Source organism: Diadema antillarum, unplaced genomic scaffold, assembly GCF_040938485.1.
Source record: "Diadema antillarum isolate AM-2024a unplaced genomic scaffold, OU_Dant_1.0 seq00001292_RagTag, whole genome shotgun sequence".
NCBI classification, from domain to species: domain Eukaryota; kingdom Metazoa; phylum Echinodermata; class Echinoidea; order Diadematoida; family Diadematidae; genus Diadema; species Diadema antillarum.
This window is the reverse complement of record NW_027272071.1, coordinates 648,827-673,668: the sequence shown is the minus strand read 5'-3', so window position 1 is coordinate 673,668 and position 24,842 is coordinate 648,827. Positions and strand designations below refer to the sequence as shown.

Sequence of the window (24,842 nt, the reverse complement as noted above, 5' to 3'; positions counted from 1 at the left end):
GCCTATAATCATACCTACACAAGGGGTAATTACAAAGTAAGGTGTAAAAAATCAGCAAAGCGATAGGCCTTTACTTTTCGAATCAGTTTCACTCAAGGTCGAGGTCAGCGTGGACTCATTATTTTTTTCTTTCAGGACTGTTTAATTGATTTTCATGCATCTTGAAGAAAAAAATATACACAGCATTTCTGATCTGTTGAAAGAAACTCAGCTTTAATAATATTGTACATGATGATATAAATGTTTGTAGATTTTTTTGTATGTTTGGAATATGGACCATGCCGTGCAAACATAATACAAACTGACAAACAAACAAAACATTCGTAGCACACACAAGTACATCGATACTGTACTTCTGGATCCCGTCTGATCTGTTGATCGCCACCTGGGGCCGGGCTGCGAACAGTATGATGCAATACTCCGATTGCAGAATACATGCGTGCGCTTCTTCGTGTACGTCCCACACCATTCGTGAGCTAGCTGAGGTACCGAGTTGTTGGGCACTTGCTTTCAACCAAACTGCAAGCAGAGAAAATGGCTGATTTAGCTGATACTGCAAGTAAGCTATCAATGGGTAAGTGACTACATTTTGTTTTTATGATTGGTAACCCAGTAAAAGGACTTGTGCGAGACACATGCACAGACCATATGCCGATTCTTAGGCTGATTGAGAGAGGGAAGGACCGAATGTGGGTTGGGTCGCAGCAGCCTGTTGAGGTGATGCATGCAGCCACGCACGAAATTGAATCCAATGCAAACGTGTGCAGTGTGTGTCGGTACCTCGCCTGCGTAACACAAGCGTTGCCCCACATATTGAATTCTGTGTTGTAACCACTCTTCCGTAGACTGAATTGGTTAAAAGCAAGATATAAACAGTTTAAATCAAAATGTAAAAAAAAAAAAACAGAGCTACCAAGTCTCACGCATTCTGCGTGAGACTCAAGCATTCTGCGTGAGACTCAAGCATTTAGGGCCTGTCTCACGATCTCACGCAGGGCACCCATTTTTCTCACGCATCGGGTGAAGTCTGCAATTTGTGCCAAAAATAAGAAGTATAGGCGGATAGCTGAAAGGATTCAAGTGATAGTTGCAATTGAAGGTACATTTCCCTTTTATCTTTCAAAATTAGTAAAAAATAGTCACTTAAGTATGCACCAGATCGCATCATTAAGAGCTCATAATTAAAAAAAAGCTCCCTACCGTGGGAGGGGTGACACCCTCCTCGTTCGCGCGCGTATGCGTGTGAGCGCCGAAACGCCGAGTCATGAAAATCTCACTCATAAAATTTTTTTGAACTTGGCATCTCTGAAAAAAGCAAGAACAAGAATGACCAAATGTGTTGAAAAGACGTTGTGATATGATATCATGCTACACCTATCGGCAATGTGCTACCAGTTTCAACAAGGTTATCCCCGAGGACCGAGAGGCCGAAGTTAATTTAATGCACTTGTCAATGTAATGACTCGCCCCACTACCCCCGGACATGGGTGCGTCATTTCCTCGTTTGGTCCGTCAAATTTGTGACCCAGGTGTTCGTCATTTGTGACCGGCGACAACGGTTTCAGGCAAAAGTCGGGAATTTTGAAAATTCATTTTTTCACTGAATCACATTGCCCATTTCCTAAGCTTTGCATTGATATAAAACACTTGTATTCTTCGGCACCATAAGTGGGCATAGCAAGAGAAATAAAATGCACTTTTTAAGTTGTTAGCCTGACAAAATTGCGAGAAAACAGGCTTTGAAGATTCACCTCTTTCTCAAAGACTATGTCCGAGCGTCGATGCGAGGGGAGAATCACCCATCCGTACGATGGTGCCAATTGATGTTAAGCTCCGCCTCTAGCAACCACATCGCCTTCTGATTGGCTCACTGAGAGAGTCAAATTTCCCGGGCACCTTCCTCGGAGCTCAGCGCATGGAGCCGAAAAACAATGCGTTTCGCTCGGGTTTGTTTACAGTGCGTCTTTCAAGATGGCGAATACGATAATTGCACGTACGGCGTACATGTGTGTGGTGCACGCATTACGCAATGGCATCCACACGCCATGACCAACAGGAGCGGTGGCGAATCCACACATTTACAAATCGCGTTTTCATTGTGGTTGATTTGTCTATATCATTGGCAACCCTTTTGAAGGCAGAAAATTGCTTGCGCTGGCAAGGGTCACGCTTCCTGTTTGTGTTGTTTTTACAAGACACGCATATGTTGCTTTGTTCGGTGGTGCTAATTAAATCAAAACAAACAAACAAACAAACTCGACTCGTTAGTTTGGTGCGATCTTGACGTGTAGTATTTGAATATAATTAGTCACATGTGACCGCTCCTTTCCTCTCATCTATTCCAGTACCTTCATGCTGTCATAATTTCTACTACTTGTACAAGTAGACAAGTTTGAGAATATCTAGTTTTCTTTTCACACGGTTATGTCATGCTACATGATTTTTGTTTCACTTCCGTTGTAGAACATTGCGATAGAATAGTTTCGATAGAAGAGCACGCACTACAGAGCGAGCGTATATAAACCACTATAGCAAGAACAATGGAGCATGTAATCGTGCACGCGAGGACAAAGCATTCCCCAAACGCTGCAACTGGTGTCTCGAAAGCTGAATTATGTAAATGTATGCGACGCACCAGCCAATCGCATGCGAGACCCCGCGCCGTAGCAACGCTGGGGATATTGGCGCGGAGTTCGAAAGAAGCTCGAAACTGACGAGTGCGATCCAACATAGGGTGTTTAAAATTCCATTTTCGATAGGAAAAACTTAGTCTTATGCTATGAAATTTAGTGTAGATGTAGAAAACATATCAAAGATTCGATTTCTGCAAAAAACCTAAATCGACAAAAATAATGGTCAAAATCTTTGTACCCCGCCTAGGAGGGAATTTGCTCTTGCGACTTTTGCCTGAAACCGTTGTCGCGGGTCACATTTTACCAGCTTTGTCCGTCAAATTTCTGACCGAGGGGTGCGTCAAAATCCCATCATTGTCGGTCAAATTTTTGACCGAGGGGTGCGTCATGGTACGTCACTGGGCTATGGAAAATATCACGCATTATTTTAAACCAAGGGGTGCGTCCTGGTACGTCACTTGGCTATGGAAAACTGCACGCATTTTTGCACGCTACCAGTACCGGATACACATACCGTGGGTGAAATTACAGTGAGCGGTGTCCCGCGGCAAGTGAAAATCAAATTCGGGAAGTGTTTTGGAATAAGAGGGAAAAATGCTTGCCAGAATCTGGCAAGCACATAATTTAAAAGCCACCCTTTCTCCTTACATTTTCTCTCCAACAAACCCATGAAATCTGTGGTGACAAAGGCGAATTCTTGACAGTAAAAGAAGCGGCAGCAGAAGAAACTGCCTGCAGCATGCCATTTTCTGCTCGCGGGATGCCGAGCAGACGCGCGACGCTGTTAGCTGTGCGAATCTCTACGTACAGCGACTAGGCTGTATGTATACTCGCGGGAATGCCGTGGCGTGGTGTGTACCTGCGCTGCAGCTGCAGCAGCAGTATGCATCCACCGCACTACCAATGGCCGCGCACACACAGCGCTTCTGCACACATGTGATTGTAATTGTCATGTATGGATTGCATGCACAGAATACATACTACTGCAGTACTGTCTGTACGGAATATCGTAGCAGCAGCGTGATGTACGGTGAATGACGGTACGGTGCTTACAGGGCGAAACTTGCCGAAACTTTTACAAATTATGTTTACAAACCAAAAGAAAATGAAATTGCGTGAATAAAACGTATGCAAAAATCGTTTCAGTATTTACGGGGGTGCGTCAAATGTACCGGGGATGTCCGTCAAAAAAGTGACCGAGGTGTGCGTCACTTTCAACGTGTTGCCCGTCAAAAGAGTGACTGTGGTGTTCGTCACTTGCAGCGTTTTGTCCGTCAAAAAAGTGACTGTGGTGTCCGTCCAAAACCCCGTGTGGTCAGTCAAAAAATGACCATGACGCACCCATGTCCGGGGGTAGTGGGGTGCGTCATTACATTGACAAGTGTATAACAATAAATTTTTTAGTTTAAATTTAGCCCCTTTATTAGGCCCTAACTAAAAAGGCAGTGTATACAACCACACGCGTGTGTCTTTACCATCCAGCCACACGAGTGTGGTTGTAGCCATGGCCCTAATTGCTGGATACAGCCACACTCGTGTGTAATGTACATGTTTATCCACAAATTCCACACACGGTGAAGCTTTTTATTGCGTAGTGGGAAAGTGTGTGTGGCCGGTGGCCTCATCAACACGCGATCATGCACCACAGCAAAGCGATGAACATGAACCTATCTCCTAGATTAATCCCATTTAATATTATCACACCATCTAGACAAATTTCCTTTTTATGCCTCCGCCACGAAGTCCGTCCTTCCGTCCGTCCGTCCGTCCTTCCGTCCGTCCGTAATGAATTTTGTGGACAAGGTAACTATCAAAACCTTTTGAGGTATCCTAATGAAACTTGGCACATATGTGTATTAGGGGGTGAAGTTATGCCTATCAACTTTTGGGTGCACATGCTCAAGGTCAAAGGTCAAAAGGTCAAGGTCAAATACATAAAATTTTACTATTTCCACCATATCTATGCAATGCCTGAAGATATTTTCATGAAACTTATTGTATACGTGTATTACCCAATTAAGATTCTCTGGTGAAAGTTTGGGTCATGAGGTCAAGGGTCAAAGGTCAAAAGGTCAAGTAAAAATATTAAAACTTCTCCTTTTTCCCTGTACCTTGGAAATTGTTCAAGGTATCTTCATGGAACATAGTATATATACATGTACTGACTGGCAGTGATTATCTAGAGAATTTAGGATTCATGGGGTCAAAGGTCAGGGGTCAAAGGTCAAGGGCAACACTTCAAAAATTTTATTATTTCCTTCATGTTTATGCAACACTTGGTGTATGCATGTATAACCTAATAGAGATTCTCTGGAAAGTTTTTTTTCTTTTGTTTCTGCCTCAAAGGTCAAAAGGTCAAAGATCAAGTGAAAGTGCTAAACTGATTTTTTCCTCCATATCTCGGAAGTGACTCAAGTTATCTTGAAACGTACTACATCTATTGTATTTATGCATGTTCTGCCTGACAGTGATTATCTTATGAATTTTAGGGTCAAAGGCCAGATGAAACTGGTAACAATTTACTATTCAATACAGAAATTGCACTTTTTCTCCATACCTTGAAAATTACTAAATGCATAAACCTATGAATTTGTCAAAGTCAAGTTAAAGTCCTTAAATCCCAAATACATGCTCTCCTATCATCCAATTAAACCTAGGTCAAGGAAGGTGAACATTCAACACATTTGTGACAAACTTGTCATTTGAATATTTTGCCAATTTTGTGAAAATATAATCACACATTGTCCACATGTACTATCTAGACCTATTAGGAGAATCATGCATTATGGCGGAGGCATACCAGTCGCCATAGCGACATTTCTAGTTTTCATTTTTAACTTTATTCTCATTTTCTTGATTTGATGAGGTGAATTAATGTTACAATTGATTTTGATACATCGTGTCGTTATTGAGACTTCGCCTTCGTTCGTTCAGGTACTCGCAAATCGCGCATCCATGATCCAGCGTACACAGGCAGCCGGCGCGCGGGTCTGGGTCCCTGCTGGGGCGGGCGGGAGGCACAACTGCGCTGGCTAGGCTGCAGCTGCGCTGAGCGATCGCTAGCACACCACCAGCAGTATAGCGCTATCAATCCAAAGACCCCAATTACCAATTTAGCAGCAGTTGTAACTTTGCTATTAATTCTGAACCCATCATATCAAGCAAACACGATGAGAATGGAGCGAAAAATATATTTGTAAAATAACAATATTAAAAGGTATGAAAATGAGGTTACTTTCATCACTTTGTGAGCAAGCTGATTGTGTGGCGTTTACGTGTTTGACATGCACGCACGGCGATCATCTTCTCCGTACCGTGTGTGTATCCCTATGTACATGTACATTACACACGAGTGGGGCTGTATCCAGCGACTCGGGCCATGGCTACAACCACACTCGTGTGGCTGGATGGTAAAGACACACGCGTGTGGTTGTATACACTGCCTAACTAAAACTAGAAGTATTCTAGAAAAGAAACTAATGCCAGTAATGGATATGCATGGATGGATTTGAATAGTGTCCCTTAAGGGTTTAATGAGTGAAGTTTTTGAAAACAAAAACAAAAACAAAAAGTGGTGATAATTATCAATTTATATTGTTAATTGCAAGACCCTGACGACTGAGTAAGAGTCTTTCTTTTCAAAGACTGCAAAGTGAACATCATGAAACTTTTCAGATAAGTTTCAAATGAGTTCAACTTTTCATGGAATCTCCATAGCTAGGCCATGGAGATTCCAGCAATAATAATTCATTAAAATTGAAGAAAAGGAACAAAACCAAATTCAAATATACAGTACTCTGGCCGTTTGCCGGCATACGAGAGTAAACTTTAGCTTTACCAGGACTGGGGTCAGTGAGTGGATATCACATGATGATGTCATTGTGTGGATTGAATGCCTGCATTGTGTGTGTTTTTGGTATTCTACTGAAAGGAGGTGTCTGATGTTTTAATGATCCGTGAATGACATGTACAAGTGTTCTTGGAAAGAGTTCCATATGTACCCCCAGCTATGCGTTATGTATTGACCGATTCTGTGAGGCTATTTGTGTATCGGCATGGGCAGCGCCATTACTGCGGTGTCCTGGCCGACCCCCCCTCCCACTCCCCCACCCCTCTCCCTACATTAGCACGTGCACGGAATGGAAACTGATGCATGGTTGTTTTAGCCAATAGGCGTCTCGTACTGAGTGCTCGAACGCTTGCTTAGTGCGCGAACCTTTGTAACAAGTGCGTGTAATCCTGCTACTAAAGTGCGCGATAAACATGTTGCCCGTGGGGTAGGGAGAGGAGGGGGGGGGGGTCGGCTGGGACACCGCAATTTAAGCTAATGGCTGCGCCCAGTGCCACAAATTGTCTGCTGCCCTCAACGAACCCGAATCGGTCAATAAGTAACGAATAAGTTTAGGTGGCTATGGGATTAGGATTAGAGTTTACTCAGTTTAGGATTAGGGTTAGGGTTAGGATTAGAGTTAGGGTAACATTGATCTCGGTGCCCTAGGGGAATGCGGACTTCAGAGAAGTGTATAATGGGGTACCAGTACATATGGAAGTCTTTCCGTGTTCTTTATTTCCTCATTGGACTCATTCCTTTTCATGGTTCTTGATTATGCTTTACCACAATGTGCACCTAAGTATGAATGTTAGATTAAATCGGTTGAAAGGTCAAGGGAAACAGAATAGCCCCAAATCTGTGTCAAATTAGTGTTCATACCTCTTCGTGTCTCCTTTGTTTCTTCATGCCTTCCAGCAGACAAGCCTTCTGTGCTGTATATATCAGAGAAGGAGGGAAATGATGATACTGGAGATGGCTCAGAGCTGAAGCCATTCAGGACTCTCATGTGTGTAAGTACACTCTCAATACTTTCTTTTAATGTAGCGATCACTTTATTATGCAGGGTGCTGCGTAACTTCTTTTTTTTTTTCACCACTTGCCTGGTCAGGCAAGCAGATTTTCAAATTGTTGCACACGCTTGTCCGGACATGATTTTTTTCCTTGCCCAAAAAGAAAGTCCAGAATGAAAAATAAAAGAAAATGATACAGAAAATCACTTTATTATAAGTCAAGGACTTTCTAAAAGACATATCTTGTGAATAACACAGTACACATTCATTTGCGTGCTGATACTTTGAAGTAACAAACTTGGTTCAGTCTATTTGGGCTTCATGATGTATCAATGATAGTGTTGAAAGAAGTTGAAGTGGCATTTTAAAAGTGGGTTGCATCACTAAACAGTCATTATCTGTTGGCTTTTGTATCCATGGATGACTTTGTAGATTTGTAGGGGGGGGGGGGGGGGGGGGGAACGTTACAAAATGCTTGCCTGGCTTCGATTTCACTTGCTGCGGCACTCAGGTACAATGGTGTGTAAGTGCTTAGGTACCTAGCTTTATGTAATTCTTCAGATCTCTGTCGTAATCAGGTGGTTGATGTTGTTTTTACATAGACTGAAGGAGCATTGTATACAATCCCTCAGTGCCTCATGAATGGTTTGTGTGTAGCAGCTGCATCACATGACCCTGGTTTTGTATTTGATTCTCAAGACTGCAACAGAGTAAAGATTACCACCAAAGTGAGGTAGCCAGGAAACTTGAATTGAAAAGTTTCATTCATTGAATGTTGAAATGGTATTGGAGCCATGAATGTCTCCATCAACCCTCAATGAAATGCTGTCAAATCCTGAAATTAAAGAAAACTTGAGTTGCAATATGTGGGGTGAGAACATACCTATTCTATGTGATGTTTTAGAAATCTGATGACAGCTTTCATCACTCTTGCATGAAAAAAGTGTTTTGGGGTTTTTTTTTAGTTGGTTATTTATTTGATTTTATATATCAACCCTTTACCCACATTTTTTTGTCCTCTTTTCTGTGATGTGGTTTTTATCTGTGAAGGCCATGAAGGCTTCGGGAGAACCATTCCCCAAGTTCATGTGTGATTCCAAGACGGAAGGAGAGGTAAGGCTCATTTTGATCTTTCCATATACATGTAAAGATGTGTTTCCCTGTGGAACAAGTCTGCTGATTACCATGAATTATAGAGATTTGGTTCATGTTTATTAGCACAAAAGACCTAAAGAAACAGGATTATCTTTTTTTACTTCTTTATTGTTGAGATTTCAGAATTCCAAACTGATCTGTAAAGTGAATCCAAATTACTTCAATATAGGCTTTATTTTAAAGGGGCTGTACAGTACTGGTTAAGGTGGGGATTCATGTTTTTTACATTCCTAAGTGAGGTAATGAGAAACCTCTTGTGAAATATGAAAGAACATGTAATTTTAAGAAGGATTCAACGTTCATTTGATGAAAATTGGTTTTCAAATGGCTGAGATATCCAAAAAAGTGATAATAATAAAATACTACATGTACGTGCCCCAACTTTATTAGGATCTCTTTGTTTCACCTTGTTTTAGGATGTCTCGGCCACTTCAAAACCGATTTTCATCAAATCAACTTTTGATACCCCTTAGAATTGCATGCTCTTTGACATCTCATAGAGTGGTTTCTGAATATCTCGCAAAATGTTAAAAGCTAAATCCTCGCCTCGACCAGAACTGTACACACCCTTTAATGTTGCTGATTTTACAAGCCTGACTTGAAAACACAAATAAGAATGATTCATTCAGACAGTGTGTACCTCCCGAGTTTTTGTTGAATTTGACATGATGATAATGAGACAATACTAACTTCAGTGCTACAGTGATTGTTCCAAGTGCTACTTCACAGCGACTTCCCATGCTGTTCTTAGTTACCCACGCCGATGAAAATCGGCAGGGGGTTATGTAAAGGGTTCCGTATGTTTGTTTGTTTGTTTGTTTGTTTGTTTGTTTGTTTGTTTTTTGTTTTTTGTTTGTATGTTTGTTTGTATGTATGTTTGTTTGTTTGTTTGTTTGTTTGTGTACACGATAACAAGAGAACGGGTAAACGGATTTGCACGAAATGTTCAGGGAATGTTTGGATAATGACAGGAAAGAATCGATTAGATTTTGGTGATAATCGGTTGACCCTTGCAAATTCTGTGTGACCTTGAAGTTTTGACCCCATGGTATAGTGACCATTCCGAAAATTTCCCGTTTCTCACTTTGCGATTTTCCGCTACCATACGAAAACATAAACTCCCCAACGATCCGACTTCGCTGCTCAAATGTTCGTAAGAATTCCGAAATTTACGTTTAGGCCTATTTGAGGGACTATGTCCTTCTAGATTTATGAAAGTTCGTTCTCCGTCATCACAAACTGGCCCGTATTTTGATGATTTTTCAAATTAACATTGATTGTTTTTTTCGTTGGAGGAGCATTTTGCTCGGTCGCAGTCACACTGCACGATATGCGTGCTCAATGTCAATGCGTGTGCAAGGCCGCTGAAAATGCATCGCGCTCTACACTGTTGGTGCAAAATTGCACCGGGGACGTTGCGGCGCTCGTTGGTGGCCGAATACTGGTGCAGTAGACATTTGCATTCAACCTAGGGGTAATTGCCTAGGGGGTACGTAAATTTTGTTTTTCTTTTTTGCTTTTGTGGATACCATCAAAGATCGTACACTCATACGACCTTTGATATCATCACACTCTCGGCTTGCTATAATCAAAATATCCCGCAAGAAAACGGCGTATTTCTCGATTTTTAGCGCTTTTTCCGAGACCCGTCGCGTAGACAATACTCTTAAAACTGGACTTAATTCGCGCGCGCTTGGAAAAGTTCCGATTCTGCACTTTTGACGGTGGAATTTGGGATTTTCGATGGATTTTTGGAGGAGACTTAAGGACTTTCCTGTACGTGAATGAGTGTTAATACCGTATGTGTAATGATGTGATTTGCGTGTGATGTGACTGTAGAACCAAAGATCGTACACTTCATTGTACGATCTTTGGTAGAACTCACTGGCTGGTGATAAAGCACACTGGCAATTAAGTGGCCGAATTCTGGTAGATGACCGAATGCACATTATGTTTACCCCGACTTTGTACTTAGGCGTGGGTCTGCCGCCTTTGACGGCCCCTCTCTAGTTTGAATATATTTTCTCATAATGCTGGGTAAGATAAACTTTGCTGATGTGAAGCTTTTTGCAATGGGTTTATTGATAGTATGCAGTGTTAAATAAAGCTAAGAAAACTAAGAAATGGCGTAATGTACTGATTTCGAGAATGAATAGAAGTTAACCAACATTCATGAGAAAAGCATGTGACTAGATCATAAATTATTGTGTGCCAAGATTAAAATCTACATCATTTTTTTTTTTTTGGACCCATTCTGTTTAGTTGTTCTTTGTGTTTTGTTTTTGTTTGATTTCTGCTTTGAATATGTCTGTGTTAGAGATGGGAAGAAGTTTCACAGGCCCAGAAGAAAAAGTTTGCCAAGCTGTATGCTAAGGAGCAGAGGAAATCAGCTGAGAAGGAAAAGAGAGAGGTAAGTTGGTTTTTCTGTTTAGGGTCAAAATAGTGACGCCTGAGTTTACCATTGTATTGTTTATTCATTGAAATACTAGCTCTCTTAACTTTTTGGTAATACAAATTTTGCAATACATGTATGTAGTTATATAATTGTTTTTCTTCCTATGCTACTGATAATCAGCTGCAACACATTATCAGTAGCATAGGAAGAAGAAAAATGTGATGTGCTAAAAAAATAAATCAAGAAATTAAAAAATCAAGAAAGTATAAAAAATACATGTATGAGCATAATTGAAATTAAGATCTTACTGTTTTTCAGACAAAATGGATATAGTCTTATGTTTAATATAATATGAGTATGATGTACAAGGTACTTTCAATTAATGTTAATGATCTAACTAGTATGTATTTTATGGTGATCCAGTACAAATGAAGATGTATTCGTTGTGATACCATACCAAAGGGAAAGCAATAGTTCAAGTACATTTTGGTCAAAGAGTCACAGCCTCTTGTATTTTAAGAAATTTATGGAAAGAGCACCAACATTATGATTAGAACTTGTAACATAAGTATATTGTTTCAACTTCTTTTTTCTTTTTCCTTTGTTTTTATGTTTTGTTGAGGCTGAAGATGCAGAGAAAAGACAGAAGAACCTTGAGGAAGCAAAGAAGATAACGATTGAGGAGGATGCAAGCTTGCCAGCAGCCAAGTTGGTACGTAGCTGGCTTAGTTACAGGGATGCCAGTTTTTAGGCAAAGGCCTGAATTCAGTCCTGGTAGTTAAAGCTCTTTTGTGTACAAAGTAACTTCATGGGGATGTGTTTCAGGCCCTCTCTTTAATTCTAGCTGCCATTCCTGTTGGTTAGATTTCAGGACATTCTTTTCGTACAATAATACACAATTGTGATACATGTAGCCATGCGGCATTGCAGTGTACATGTGATGGTATTGTGATATTAAGTCGGGCATAATGTACTGTTATGGATACATGTGCATTGTACTATCATTTCTGGGCACTTGATTGTTCCGCGGAGGAATATGTAAATAAAGGAGTTCGACAAGATGACCGAGATCGACCAAACACCTTGTTTGAGAGTCTGGGTATTTTGGTGGTTATGATGGTTCGTTAGGCCAAATTAACCTCCCGTAACAGTACCAAGTGTGAACATCACCAGTGAATATATGCCCTTACAGTGTGTTGCATTGCTACAACATCAATTTGATTGTAATATAATATATAATTTTTTCCATTGGATGTATAAGACACAAAATCATGCAACATATTTCTATTATAAAATGCAATTTTCATCAAAACACCTAATAGATTCGATTTTGCCCCCTGCATCAGTTATATATTGTACACCGAGTCAATAAGTCACCATTGACCAATTGTTCTTGCCGTCTAGTGTTCCTAATGCATGTATTCTTTCATCTTGTTTACACAAAGAAAATTTACCATGAGACTATCCATGATCTGTTCGGATGCTTTGTAATGTGAGCCACTATTTGCAAGGGAGGTTGAATCCTTCTGGCTTTGCTATTGGGTCAGTGATGGTGTTGCACCACGGAGGTGGGCCTACCTCCCTGGTTGCACATAACATGAGTTGTGTTGGAGGAGGGAGGTAGGAGCCACCTCCCTGGTTGCACATAACATGAGTTGTGTTGGAGGAGGGAGGTGGGAGCCACCTCCCTGGTTGGAGATACACTTTGTAGCATCAGACCAGCATCGGTGCCAGTCAGCCTGTGAAGAAGGGTGGACTTGAGTGTGCCTGAGGTTATTCACATTGCTGAATTGAGGACTGTGTCAACTCGTTTCGTGTGGCAGCTGTTGACCCATGAAGATGAGCAGTATTCTGCAGTTGAGTAGACAAGGGCCTTTGTACTGCTTATCTTTATGGACATTTCACTCATGACACCCAATGGATTGATCAGAATGATCAAAAAAGAAAAATATCAGTTTATTTTGGGGTTTTTTTTCTGTGATGTATTTCTCCGTATTTCCTGTCCAGATCAAGATAAGGGATGCTGCAACCCACAGGGGAACTCGCATCAAAGTCTCTGCGTGGGTCCACAGACTGAGGCGACAAGGTAACATCAGTGAATGAGCTTTGGAAGTGTTTTAAAATCTTTGCTTTTTGATCAAAATAGGAACTCTGTCATGTTTTTCTCCCACTCTTTTGTTCTCTTGATTCATATCTTTATCTTTCTCATTTTCCCATCCTGTCTCTCTCACCTTACATCTCTCTCTCTCTGTTCTATTCTTCATACAGCTAAATGTCTTCAATCTCTTTGTTTGATAGTGGAGGTACGTCATGTAATGGAGGTATTATCTCCAATGCCATGCCTATATTCACTTTGTGAATCTTATCTCTTGCTGGTCCAGCTTTCTTTTATGTTTATGCTATTCATTTATTTACTCCTTAAATTGCTGTAGAAGACCCTCTGACCATCAATATATTGAGGAATGCTCTTTTTATGGAATACTTAGTACACAAAACTAAATGAAATATGGATGAATGTAATTATGTCACTACATTTGACAATCAAATGTGTTGATTGAATTGAGGTGGTTTCCATGCTATTTTAATTCAAAGCCTATAATTCAGCATTCTAGTGCTTGGACGTAATGCTGAAATTATTAATTTCAGAAAGATCTGAAATAGAGATGTATGGCAAAGGAAGAGGTCTGTGTTATATTTGACAGCTTCTTATGTATTGTTCATAAAATCAATAAACAATTCATGTGTAAAGCTGCTTTTTGATTATGATCTCCTAATGTCACTGAATGCAAACTTTGTCCGTATTTTGTGACTTTCAGGGAAGACGCTGATGTTTATTGTACTCAGAGATGGGACAGGATTCCTCCAGTGTGTGCTCAATGATAAGTTGGTAAGTAATGGAAATGAGATGTGTTCTCATAGTCTCTGTGCCAAGTTTTTATACTTACTTCTTTTAGCTGTTTTGCCTCAGTTACTCCAAGCCCAATTGCATATTGGGTATTTGAATAATCTTATTAAAAATAATTAGAGGGTAATTTGTCATCTAGAAAGTATCTCGTGCAGATCAATACTTCAATCACCATGAGACTTGTTTCAGTACATGTGGTATTTCCAGCGATGCTTTTTCTTCTTTCACTGCCTGCTTGTTTTAGAAGGCCGATAATCTGCTTTTTGCTCTTTTTCTGTTTAGATTTAAGAAACTTTCTGTATCAGTTGAAAACTTGACATCTCTACCATCCATCATAAAGACTTGAGTAAGAGAAACTAATTCTATGTTAGACCTCAAATGCTTCTTTCCTGGTAAGAAAATTACAATAAATGAAATACATACCACATGGTATGAATAACCACATGGTCCATATTTTACTTGCCCAAGACTCGTCTAAACCCATGAGGGATTAAGAAAAATGATTCTTCAAAGTACACTTGTATATGTCTATGTCTATCTCTCACAGTGCCAGACATATGAAGCTCTGATCCTGTCTACAGAGAGCACTGTGACATTGTATGGAGTTCTCCAGGTGGTTCCTGAAGGAAAGAGTGTAAGTCTCTCAGATAATGTGTGTCTCCATGCTACTTCCCTGCTGTCTCTGTCATCATTTGTCTGTCTGTCTGTCTGTCTCCCTCTGCTATCTTTCTCCCTGTCTGTCTGTCTGTCTGTCTGTCTGTCTGTCTTTGTCAATTGTCAATCTGTGTCGTCTGTTTATCCATCTGTCTTTGCTGCCTCTCACTGTCCGGCTGTATTGGCAATCTCTGTCTGTTACCCTGACTGTGTTTTCTCTTCATCCTTTTCTCTCACTGTCTGTCTGTCCGTCTGTCTATCTTTCTTTGCTAACTCTCTCACTGTATACCTTTGTGATGCTTCCCTGTGCCGTGACAAATATTGATGAACCAACTCCCCACCTTTTCACCTAGAGCGAATTCTCTGAGGTAGATTTCATGATGCTAATAAAGGATGCATGCTTGCTTGCTTCTCTTTTCAGGCTCCTGGTGGACATGAGCTGATTGTGGACTACTGGACACTGGTCAGTGCTGCACCGGCTGGAGGGGCAGATAACCTGGTCAATGAGGTCAGTTTTTTTAGTGCATGCTGGCAAACTTATGTATACAGCTTTTCTATGGTGGGTAAGTGAGAACAAAGTGGAAAGGATGTGGATCATTTCAGTGTTGAGAGTCTGGAACATCGAAAGCTGTCATAATGTAATAAAAAATAGTGATGGTTACTTTGTGTTATCTGATATACTTGTAGTAATGGGGCAAAGTTAAAACATTAGCACCTAAAACATGAATATCTTGTCACAGCAATGCTGTCTTTCCAAGATGATATTATCCCTTAGATCATGTAGGTAACCACAAGACCTAGGCGAGATGGGCTCATTGTTGTGAGACAATTTGGAGACTAATCAAGACAGTTTTTGGAAGGAATGTTATGTCTCCCGTTTGGCTGACAGTTTGTAGTGACTAGGAAGTAGCCTCAGTCAGTGTACATACAGTACATTTATGTGATACTCTGATATATTGAATGTATATCAGTATTTAAACTGAGACAGCATTGATAAAGGTTATCAGCACTGAGGTCTCAGTGAGCATCTTTGAGCAAATTGATGATTGGTTTGTGATGAATGTATTTCTTGAGTATCTGAGAGATTAGCCAGCATGATGAAATTCAAATTAATAAATACTTGTGTCAAGTTGTTTGTAATTTAATTGATTGACAAATTGCCCTTCATTGAAGTAAAGAGTCACTGACCATTCATGCCATTTGAGGCCAATTTGTCAATCTATATTGCACTGATAAAAGTTGATGCTGATTTTGATGTCTGATGTGTGGTCACTCAGGAGTCTCATGTGGATGTCCAGCTTGACCAGCGGCACATGATGCTGAGAGGAGAGCATGTAAGTACCTCTTCCAAGGATTCCTCACCCAACCTTTTATTCCTCTTTATGAACACCTGTCAATGACGTCACCTGACTCCTGAAAATTTTTAATTTTACAAATTTGATTTCATTTGTTTTACTTGATGATCTCTAAGGTTAACAGGTGTGTCGGTAGTAACACCCAGTAAAGTTTAGAATGATTTAGAAAGCTGGTTGCACACTTTGTTTTCCGACTTGAACCAAGTCAATGGAGTCTACCTGTTAGATACCAAGTACTCCTAACAGAAGCATTCGTTTGATTAAATTGGCAGTTCATCACATGAAGAAGTTCGTATGCTGCATAAGGTTATTGCTAATACAAAGAAATGAACTTATGTTCTAATGGTTAAGAGTGATGGTCCAAATTCTCTTTCTTTCTTTTTTCTTTGTAAAGAAAAAGAAAAATGCACTGGTCCAAATATCATGCAACACAATCTTTTGTTGAGCATCCACAAAAATTTTTATTGTATCTTGTGATCTTTTTGCAGCTGTCAAAAATCATGCGCATACGATCTGTGGTGACTCAGTGGTAAGTACTATAAGGGCTGTGTACAAACATACTTTATTTTTCATTGTTGGTGTTTTTGCTGGTTGTATGTCATGTTGCAACCAGAAAACCAACCAACTGAGCACCAGGATTAAGAATGGAGAGTGATCATAAAAAGTGGGAAAACTGAGAATATATTTTGAACCATACTTTTTTTATATTGGTTTTGTGGTCTTGTCCCTATTAACTCTTTATGTGCCACGTTCGCACGCCCGACTCAGTCGACGGCGTGCCAACTTCGGATATTTTGCTCAAACGCACAAACCCACCCAAGTTGATTGATAAATGACCAAATGCCGCAGTACAATGAAACTGTTTCTCTTACTTCTATTCCAGCCACCTGTAGCGTGTATTTTATGTGGTGATTGACTATAAAGGGGTGTTCCCTACTGGATCTACAAGTAAATTCTAAGTTTCTGTCACTGTTTTTGTGTGCAAAAGTCATGCCTCTACAATAGTGTAGCCAGTGGTTATTTGAAAGACAAGCAATCATAGATTTGTCACACAGTCTCCAAATAATTTTGCACACAGGGGGTTCACATTGTGGCACATAGAGAGTTAAAAGACCAGAACATGCAGTCTTGTAATAACTGTTTAAAATTGTTAAGCAGTCCCCACCAATTAACCACTCTTTACCTTAACCCTAATCAGGCCGGCCTTTTTTGGTTATGCTAAAACTGAAGACAGAGGACTGTTTTCCATAGGAAATGTACACAAAATCACAAAACTGTGCTCGTTTTGGGGTGACATGCCGTTAAGAAAATGGTTGTGGCTTCACAAAAGTACGCGCAAATGTCGCAAATTTGGTCTAAAAAATTGCTCGAGACGAACAAAGAAGGTCAAGAAGCCTCATGTTGTGGCCTTCTGACATTATGGAATTTTAGCGCTAAACGTTGAGGTGGGCGGATTCCGCCCCCTGGTCATGAAATAAGTGCTAAGAGATTAAAGCACTGTTTGTCTTCCCTTCTGCTCTAGCTTCAGAGATCACTACCAGGCCAATGGCTACTGTGAGGTGAGTAGACACTGAACATTTTTTTTTGTAAAATCCTATTTTTTTTGGCCACACTACAACATATATCACAGTATCCCTGGACTTGAAGTATATCAATGTACAGTGTTTCTTTGCAGGCTGTACTTACCCCCTGCATTGAGTCATTTAGCTTGAGAAATGCTGAGAATATAATGCTTGATAACCCAACCATTGTGAATGCTATACAACCATCCAGTCTTGTTCAAGGAATGTTCTTGATAGACGTAATAAACCGTTGGTATTTTTGCAGTTTTAACCAGTAGATATGATTTTTAGTATTCCTGGTATTTGAGTGTACAGTAGATGATCTTCTTACATGTATTGTCCATATCAAAGTTTTTGTAAAATGTTTACTGATACATTGAATATGTGGCACTGTCTTGTCATTTGATTCATTTTCTTCTGGTTTTGGACGAATTTGATTGCCTGCATTCATCTTAAATCACTTCACTGAAGTAAAGCCATTCCAAGCCTTGATTGTAATTCTCTCTCCCTTTCTCTTGTTACCTAGGTGACACCACCAACAATGGTGCAAACACAAGTTGAGGGTGGTGCAACACTCTTTAAGCTGAACTTCTTTGGAGAAGAGGTTTGTTTCCGTAAGAATCTATGATATCATTCTAGATTTATGTGTTGCATATACTTGTGGGTGCAGCCTGTAATACTGTATATGCTGTTATTTTCACGTACAGATATTTTCCCGAATGAGGAGGTCACAGTCGTTTTCGCGAGATGTTGTTTTCGCGTATTGACACAGAGACCTTTATAAGGGCACTATTACCTTAGCGAATAGTGACATTTGCGTGTGTTGTTAAATTCGCGGTCCAACTGTGATTCGCGAAATTTGCAAAAATTAAACCCTCACGAAAATAACGGCTTATACAGTAGTGAATTGCTGGCGGTTAGTGTTTGTTGTGCTTTTACTAGCCTACTTTCAGCTACTGTGTGGACAACTGTTATTTATGATTGGCAGTTGAGTGACAGGTTTTTTATTAAGAATATTTTCTATGAATTATCCTTGGTCAACCTCTATACATGTTGTTTTTTTTATTTTTAAATCCATATCAAACTGTTTCCTATTGAAATAACTGGTGAAGTTTTTAGCTTTCTGTAGACCTAAGCAACTTTTCGAAGGGAGTTGTGTAGATCATAGAGCCAAAGAAGATATGTAGGGTCTACATATGAATTTGTTCAGGAAATCCTTAACCAGTTTATGAGTGCACTTTTGTGAAATCAAATTTACACAACAAATAAGAAGTAAATGGGTGCCTTCATATCGATCTTTTAAATTTTCTTTCTTTCTTCTTTCTCTAAGTAAGAATGACAGGAAGAACAGTGATGTCCTCAGGCCCCTGATATGAATTATTTCTCTCGAGATTCATTTGACCCTAGTATTCTCTGCTCTGCATTTTTCACAGCAATACAAATGACTCATTTATATTATGCCTTAATTTTGCTGTTTAAAATCTGAAAAAGGCAGGTGTTAATGTGTGTCTATGAGAAGAGATCAACCTGACAAAGTTTACCGTTGCCATCTCCCTCACTTATAGGCCTTCATGACGCAGTCCTCTCAGCTGTACCTAGAGACCGTCCTACCCTCCATGGGGGATGTCTTCTGTATAGCACAGTCCTACAGGGCAGAGCAGTCCAGGACCAGGAGGCATCTAGCAGAGTAAGTTAGCTGTATTGCCAACAGAGAAGGCCCTGAGGAATTTGCTACTAGTTACAAATTTGTTTTACAAATTGAAAATGTGTAAATTCTTAGTGAAGTTTCTGGTACTTTTTGAAGTCTTAAAGACAGCCAATCCCTTTTGCATGCAAATTTTTGAAAAATTGGTGAGAACACTTCGGTATTGAAGAAAACACTATTTGGAAACCTCCTGTAAATTTTGAACTCAAGAGGGTCTGTATTTGTTTAGTTAAATTGACAGTTAAGATTTGAATAATTTTTGCATACTACGCAAAAATTACAAATCTAAATACTAGTCTAGTTTTACAGACCTGTGTGATGCACTTAGTTGTACATGTAGTTCATGTAAGTGGTGTGTTGTTATTTGCCATTGATAACAAAGTAAGAGAAGCTCGTGAAATCTTCTTTTCTGACAGCTTTAACATGCGTATCTGTTGTTCGAAGTATACATGTAAGTATCATATTACAGCCACAGGAGGATTAATATATGCAGCTGGCTAGTACACAGAATACATATGTACGTTACGGTGAGCGTTTGGTGCATTATTTGAATTTTAACGGCTAACAACCTTCAAATATCACAGAAATGTTATAGATTTACAATAGTCTTGTCATTCTGGTGGAATATATGTTCAGTGCTATTTGGGAAGGAATGCAAAAGGGAAGGGCCATTTTTAAGAACAAGATGCAGGGATAATTTTATGTCTTGTAGAAACTGGGGTATTGCATCATTCATACACTACACTAATATCTCTTGATAAATGTAGGATATAAGATGTAGGTAATCTTCATCAAGTCATTATATGACTCATAAGGAGAATCTTAGTCTAATAATTTTCAGAGTTGAATTAAGGCTGTATAATTTCTAAAGATGTTGATATCTGTCCATACACAAGGTACACCCACATTGAGGCTGAGTGTCCATTTATTTCCTTCAATGACCTTCTGGATCGGCTGGAGGATCTGGTCTGTGATGTCGTTGACCGTGCCCTGGCTTCACCTGTAGCTGATCTCATCAAGGAACTGCATCCTGTAAGGACTTCTTCTTGTTTGCTTCTTTGTTATACCCCCGCCAAACGAAGTTTGAAGGGGGTATATAGGAATCAGCGGTCGGGCGGTCGGTCGGGCGGTCGGTCCGTTGCAAATCTTGCGTCGCGAACTACTTCCACAGTTTTCAACCGATTCCCATAAAACTTGACACAGATGTGTACCTTGGGTTGTAGATGTTCAAGACATATTTTTTGACAGTACCCAAAAGTACATTGCCATGGTAACGGCATATTATGGGCAAAAATGGGTACAAATCTTGCGTCGCGAACTCCTCCCACAGTTTTTGATCAATTTTTATGAAATTAGGTACAGATGTTCATCTGAATATGTTAATGTGCAAGACACATATTTCCGCAGTGGCAAAAAGTGCGTTGCCATGGTAACGGCATGTTATTGGTAAAATATAGGGCAAAATGCTTCATGGCAAAACTGCTTCATCAGTGTTCTTCCAATTCTCATGGAATTCATATTGAATGTTTGTCTTAGGATATAGGTCAGCATGACACATTTCTTGACAGTGACAAAAAGTATGTTGCCATGGTAACAGCTCACATATTATGAGCCAAAATGATGGAAAATTTTGTGTTGCAAACTACTTCCTCAGTTTTTGCCCAATTTCCATGAAACTTGGTACAGATGTGTGCCTTTGGTTGTAGATGTGCAAGACGCATTTTCCGACAGTACCCGAAAGTACGTTGCCATGGTAACGGCATATTAATGGCAGAAGATCAAGGAAAGATCTTGCGGATTTAACTACTTCCTCAGTTTTTTGACCAAAGCTTATGAAATGTTGTTTTGACCAAAGCTTATGAAATGTTGTTTGGCGGGGGTATAACTAGTCGCTGTAGCGACATTTCTAGTTTTGTTCAAGTCTCACACAACTTTTGAGACCTAATCCGCCCCCCTCCGCTTTTAGCATAGCCGAAAAAGCCTGGCCTGCTTAGGGTTAAGGCAATTGTGACATTCGCAAATATTGTTGCTCATGTAGGGATTTATGGAGTAAACTTTGTTTGATGGTATTGCAGGAATTCCAGCCTCCCAAGCGTCCCTTCAAGAGAATGGATTACACAGATGCCATCGTCTACCTCAAGGAGCATGACATCAGGAAGGATGATGGAACCTTCTACGAGTTTGGAGAGGTGAGATGCATTGTGGGTAGTGTTTAAAGATAGCTGAGAGAGTGGATTTCAGCTGTAGTCTGGAAAGGTGATGGCATAAAATAGTCGGAAGGACATTTTTGAAGAACTCGCCTTCCCTTGACACCAAGGACCGCTTTAACAAGATGAGCAGAGTACTGGCAGTAGGTGATTTGTATAACAAAATGAGATCGGGTTAAAGCTAGATGCAAAGGAAAGTTTGACAAAAGGAGATAAACAATCCATATAGAGTAGTGACAGGCAAAGTTTAGTACGTTTGGCACATCAGGATATGCACTTCCTTGCTGCCATGCAGTATCGGATGTTAGCCATTATCATAGTTGTAGAATTCAGTACACATTATGAGTTGTAGAACTGAAATTCAAGTTGTATGATTGATATTTCAATACCTTTGTCCAACTTACATTCTTGAATTTATGGTACTTTGCTTATTGACTGCATGTAATGCAAAGACTGTTCAAAGACCGTGGGTTATATCAGGACAGGTTTTGACGGTGGGGGACCTTTGTTGTTCCTTATGAAGGAGCTGTGACCTCGTTGGATTCAGTAAAGTGAACATGTTCTCTGCATTTGATCTTCATGAAAACTTGATGCTGTTTGCTGACATCCCCATGGTGTAAATCTTTCTTTCTTTTTGTGACTCTTACGCAGGATATTCCTGAAGCACCCGAAAGGAAGATGACAGACCAAATCAATGAGGTGAGAAAGTTTTTAATTTATTTTTTCTCAATCTTATTTCTTCTCCAATGGGTCCTTATAATTTATAGTAAATCATGTGTATATTCCTCCAGTTAGAGATGCAGAAGTTATCAGTGTTTTAATGTGCAATGTAAATGGCTGGTTTGTGAATGTAGTTCACATTGTAGCTTAATTTACATGGTATTTTAAAAGCCTTCCTGAAGATATAGCAGTGTGACTAATAAATGGATATGACTTTCTCCATTGGTCATTTTAAATGGCCATCAAGAATGACAGTGACTTTCAATTAGTTATATAACTATTTTAAAGTAATTGATAATCTCTCATACTATGAGTACATAGCCAGCCAAGCATTGATTACTATCATTCTGTCCTACCTGCAGCCAATCCTGCTGTGTCGCTTCCCAGCCAACATCAAATCCTTCTACATGCCACGTTGTCCTGAAGACCAGCGTCTCACAGAATCAGTAAGTTTAAAGCAATGAATCGTGTTAGTGAAAAGATGAGTAGCAAATCCCTTTGCACTATGAGTACCTTGTAGCATTATTTGCCTTTAACTCACATTGAAACAGTTTTTTAAAAGTTCAATACAGTACACCTGGGAAGTCACATCATGTTCAGAAGTACAGTTTGTTTTCATTATGCTAACATGCAGAATTGCTTGCTTTTATTTATTCTTATTACCTTTGCCAAGGAAGGAGGTTAAAATGATCATTGGCATTGGTTTGTCCCGCTCTGTTTGCGAAATAGCTCCAAAAGTTGTGTACGAATCAAAATGAAACATGTAAAAAGTCGATATTGACACAAGGAACACCTCATTCAGTTTTGGAAGTAATCTAGGAATTTTTATGGATTTTTGTAGGATTTTTCATCTTTTGGCATATAAGGTCAACAAACTTGTGGTTCAAGCTGCATAGTATGTGCTGGAGGTTTACACATGCACACTAAAGTGCACGCTCTGCTCAGGGCAGGGTGCCGTGCAGTGACGTAAAGAAAAGGCTTCTATTGTGGGAAATTGCTTGAAATGAGTTGCTGGCTTGGCGGAGGTCTGTGCTCTCCTCCGAGTACTTCTCTAGTTTTTTATTGTTTTTTTTTTTTTTAGGAGTAAATAGTTTGTTTGTTAAAACTATGATTATTGGTACCTGAAAATATGACTAAATATACCATTCACCCAACTTTGAAACTCTAGCATTTTTCCTTTTCACCCTGTCATATATACTATGTTGGTAAGATGAATGTCAAGTTTAGAGAGAGAAAACACACACACAGAACATGAAATGAAATGAAAAAAAAAAACCAAACAAACAAACAAAAAATCATGCATTAGAGACAAGAAGAAAAGCAGTACCTGAAAGAGAGACTTGCTGACATTTTGTCCTGTAGGTTGATCTACTGATCCCTAATGTGGGTGAGATTGTGGGAGGCTCTATGAGGATCTGGGATTACGAACAACTGATGGAAGGCTACAAACGAGAGGGCATTGACCCCAGCCCTTACTACTGGTACACTGATCAGGTGAGTCTTCTACCTTTGTCATGGCCCCCTGAGTGAGTTGTCGTGTCACTGGTTGGAGTAATGTGTTGAGAGACTTTTCTCAACAGTTAGCAGTAGCTCTAAACCAATTTTGCCTATACACATCATTACTATACATTATATCCCATGTGATTGGTCTAAGTTTGCAGTCATTTTTGTTGTTCTATTTTGTAGATGAATTGTGATGCAACCTAAATAGATTTTTCCCTCTTTAGGACCAATTGGTTGCATTGAATCATGGACTGATGTAGAATAACAAGTCCAACCTATGTAGTTCATCCCACATAAATATGGCTTTCTCTTCAGCCATCATTGCCACAATGAAGTAAGCATCTATCCCAATACACAATACACCTTTAGCTCTACGAGTGTTCAAAGTGGAAGTGGAAGTGTTTGAGATATACGTGTACACACGTGTTTTCTTTACTTTTTACAGACTCTTAATCGATGAACTGTGTTAAATTGTGTGATTGGTTAATTTGTTCTTTAGTAACCAAAATATTGCCATTGTTCTTATCTATTCTGAATGAACTTTTCTCTGTAATATGTGATTTTCTGATATTTCAATCAGAGGAAGTATGGAAGCTGTCCCCATGGAGGCTATGGACTGGGCCTTGAGAGGTTCCTCACCTGGATGTTGAACCGACACCACATACGGGATGTCACTCTTTACCCACGATTTGTAGAAAGGTGCACCCCATAAGGACATAGCCTCATTCCAGACGCATGACTGATCCATAACAGAGTAAACATACATCAATTCATGTGGGAATTTTGTTTTGTTTTCATCTTATTGTATGTATGCATGATAACTATACCAGACTGTAAAGATATAATGTGTCTTTGTTTGTCAACAAAACTTCCACTTATTTGAACTCTTTGTTAGAAAGCAGCTCTTTTCAGCAGTATGTACCTTCTCACAATGTCAGCTTGCACCTATTGATGGGAAAAAAATGTTTGAGTATCCCTTTCTTAAATGAGGGGAAAGTGCAAATATTCAGTCACCTGATAAAACAGTTTCTTTGTTTGCAAGATGTGAACAAATCATCAATGGTGAATTGGGGACACTTTGCATTTCAAATTTTCTTTGATATTTCCTTTTCTGTCATTTTTTTTTCTGTTACCTTTTCAAGCTTGTAGCATTCTGTAGTAGATCTTTCTCATGGGGCTTCAGAGCCAGTGTCATTTAGCATAGAG

The 24,842-nt window shown here is 39.7% G+C and overlaps 1 protein-coding gene across 1 annotated transcript; it reads left to right on the top strand.

Annotated features, from left to right (window-relative positions):
* Window positions 1-648: 648 nt before the first annotated feature.
* On the top strand, window positions 649-24,401 carry LOC139707974 (asparagine--tRNA ligase, cytoplasmic-like). Its single transcript, XM_071619965.1, has 20 exons — window positions 649-717; window positions 7,314-7,475; window positions 8,526-8,588; window positions 10,948-11,040; window positions 11,648-11,737; window positions 13,033-13,111; window positions 13,842-13,912; window positions 14,478-14,564; window positions 15,006-15,092; window positions 15,862-15,918; window positions 16,428-16,468; window positions 17,462-17,498; window positions 18,028-18,105; window positions 19,067-19,188; window positions 20,103-20,238; window positions 21,282-21,395; window positions 22,065-22,112; window positions 22,496-22,579; window positions 23,496-23,627; window positions 24,217-24,401. The coding sequence occupies exons 1-20, from the start codon at window positions 649-651 to the stop codon at window positions 24,346-24,348; spliced, it is 1,782 nt and encodes a 593-aa protein (XP_071476066.1). The 3' UTR covers window positions 24,349-24,401.
* Window positions 24,402-24,842: the final 441 nt, after the last annotated feature.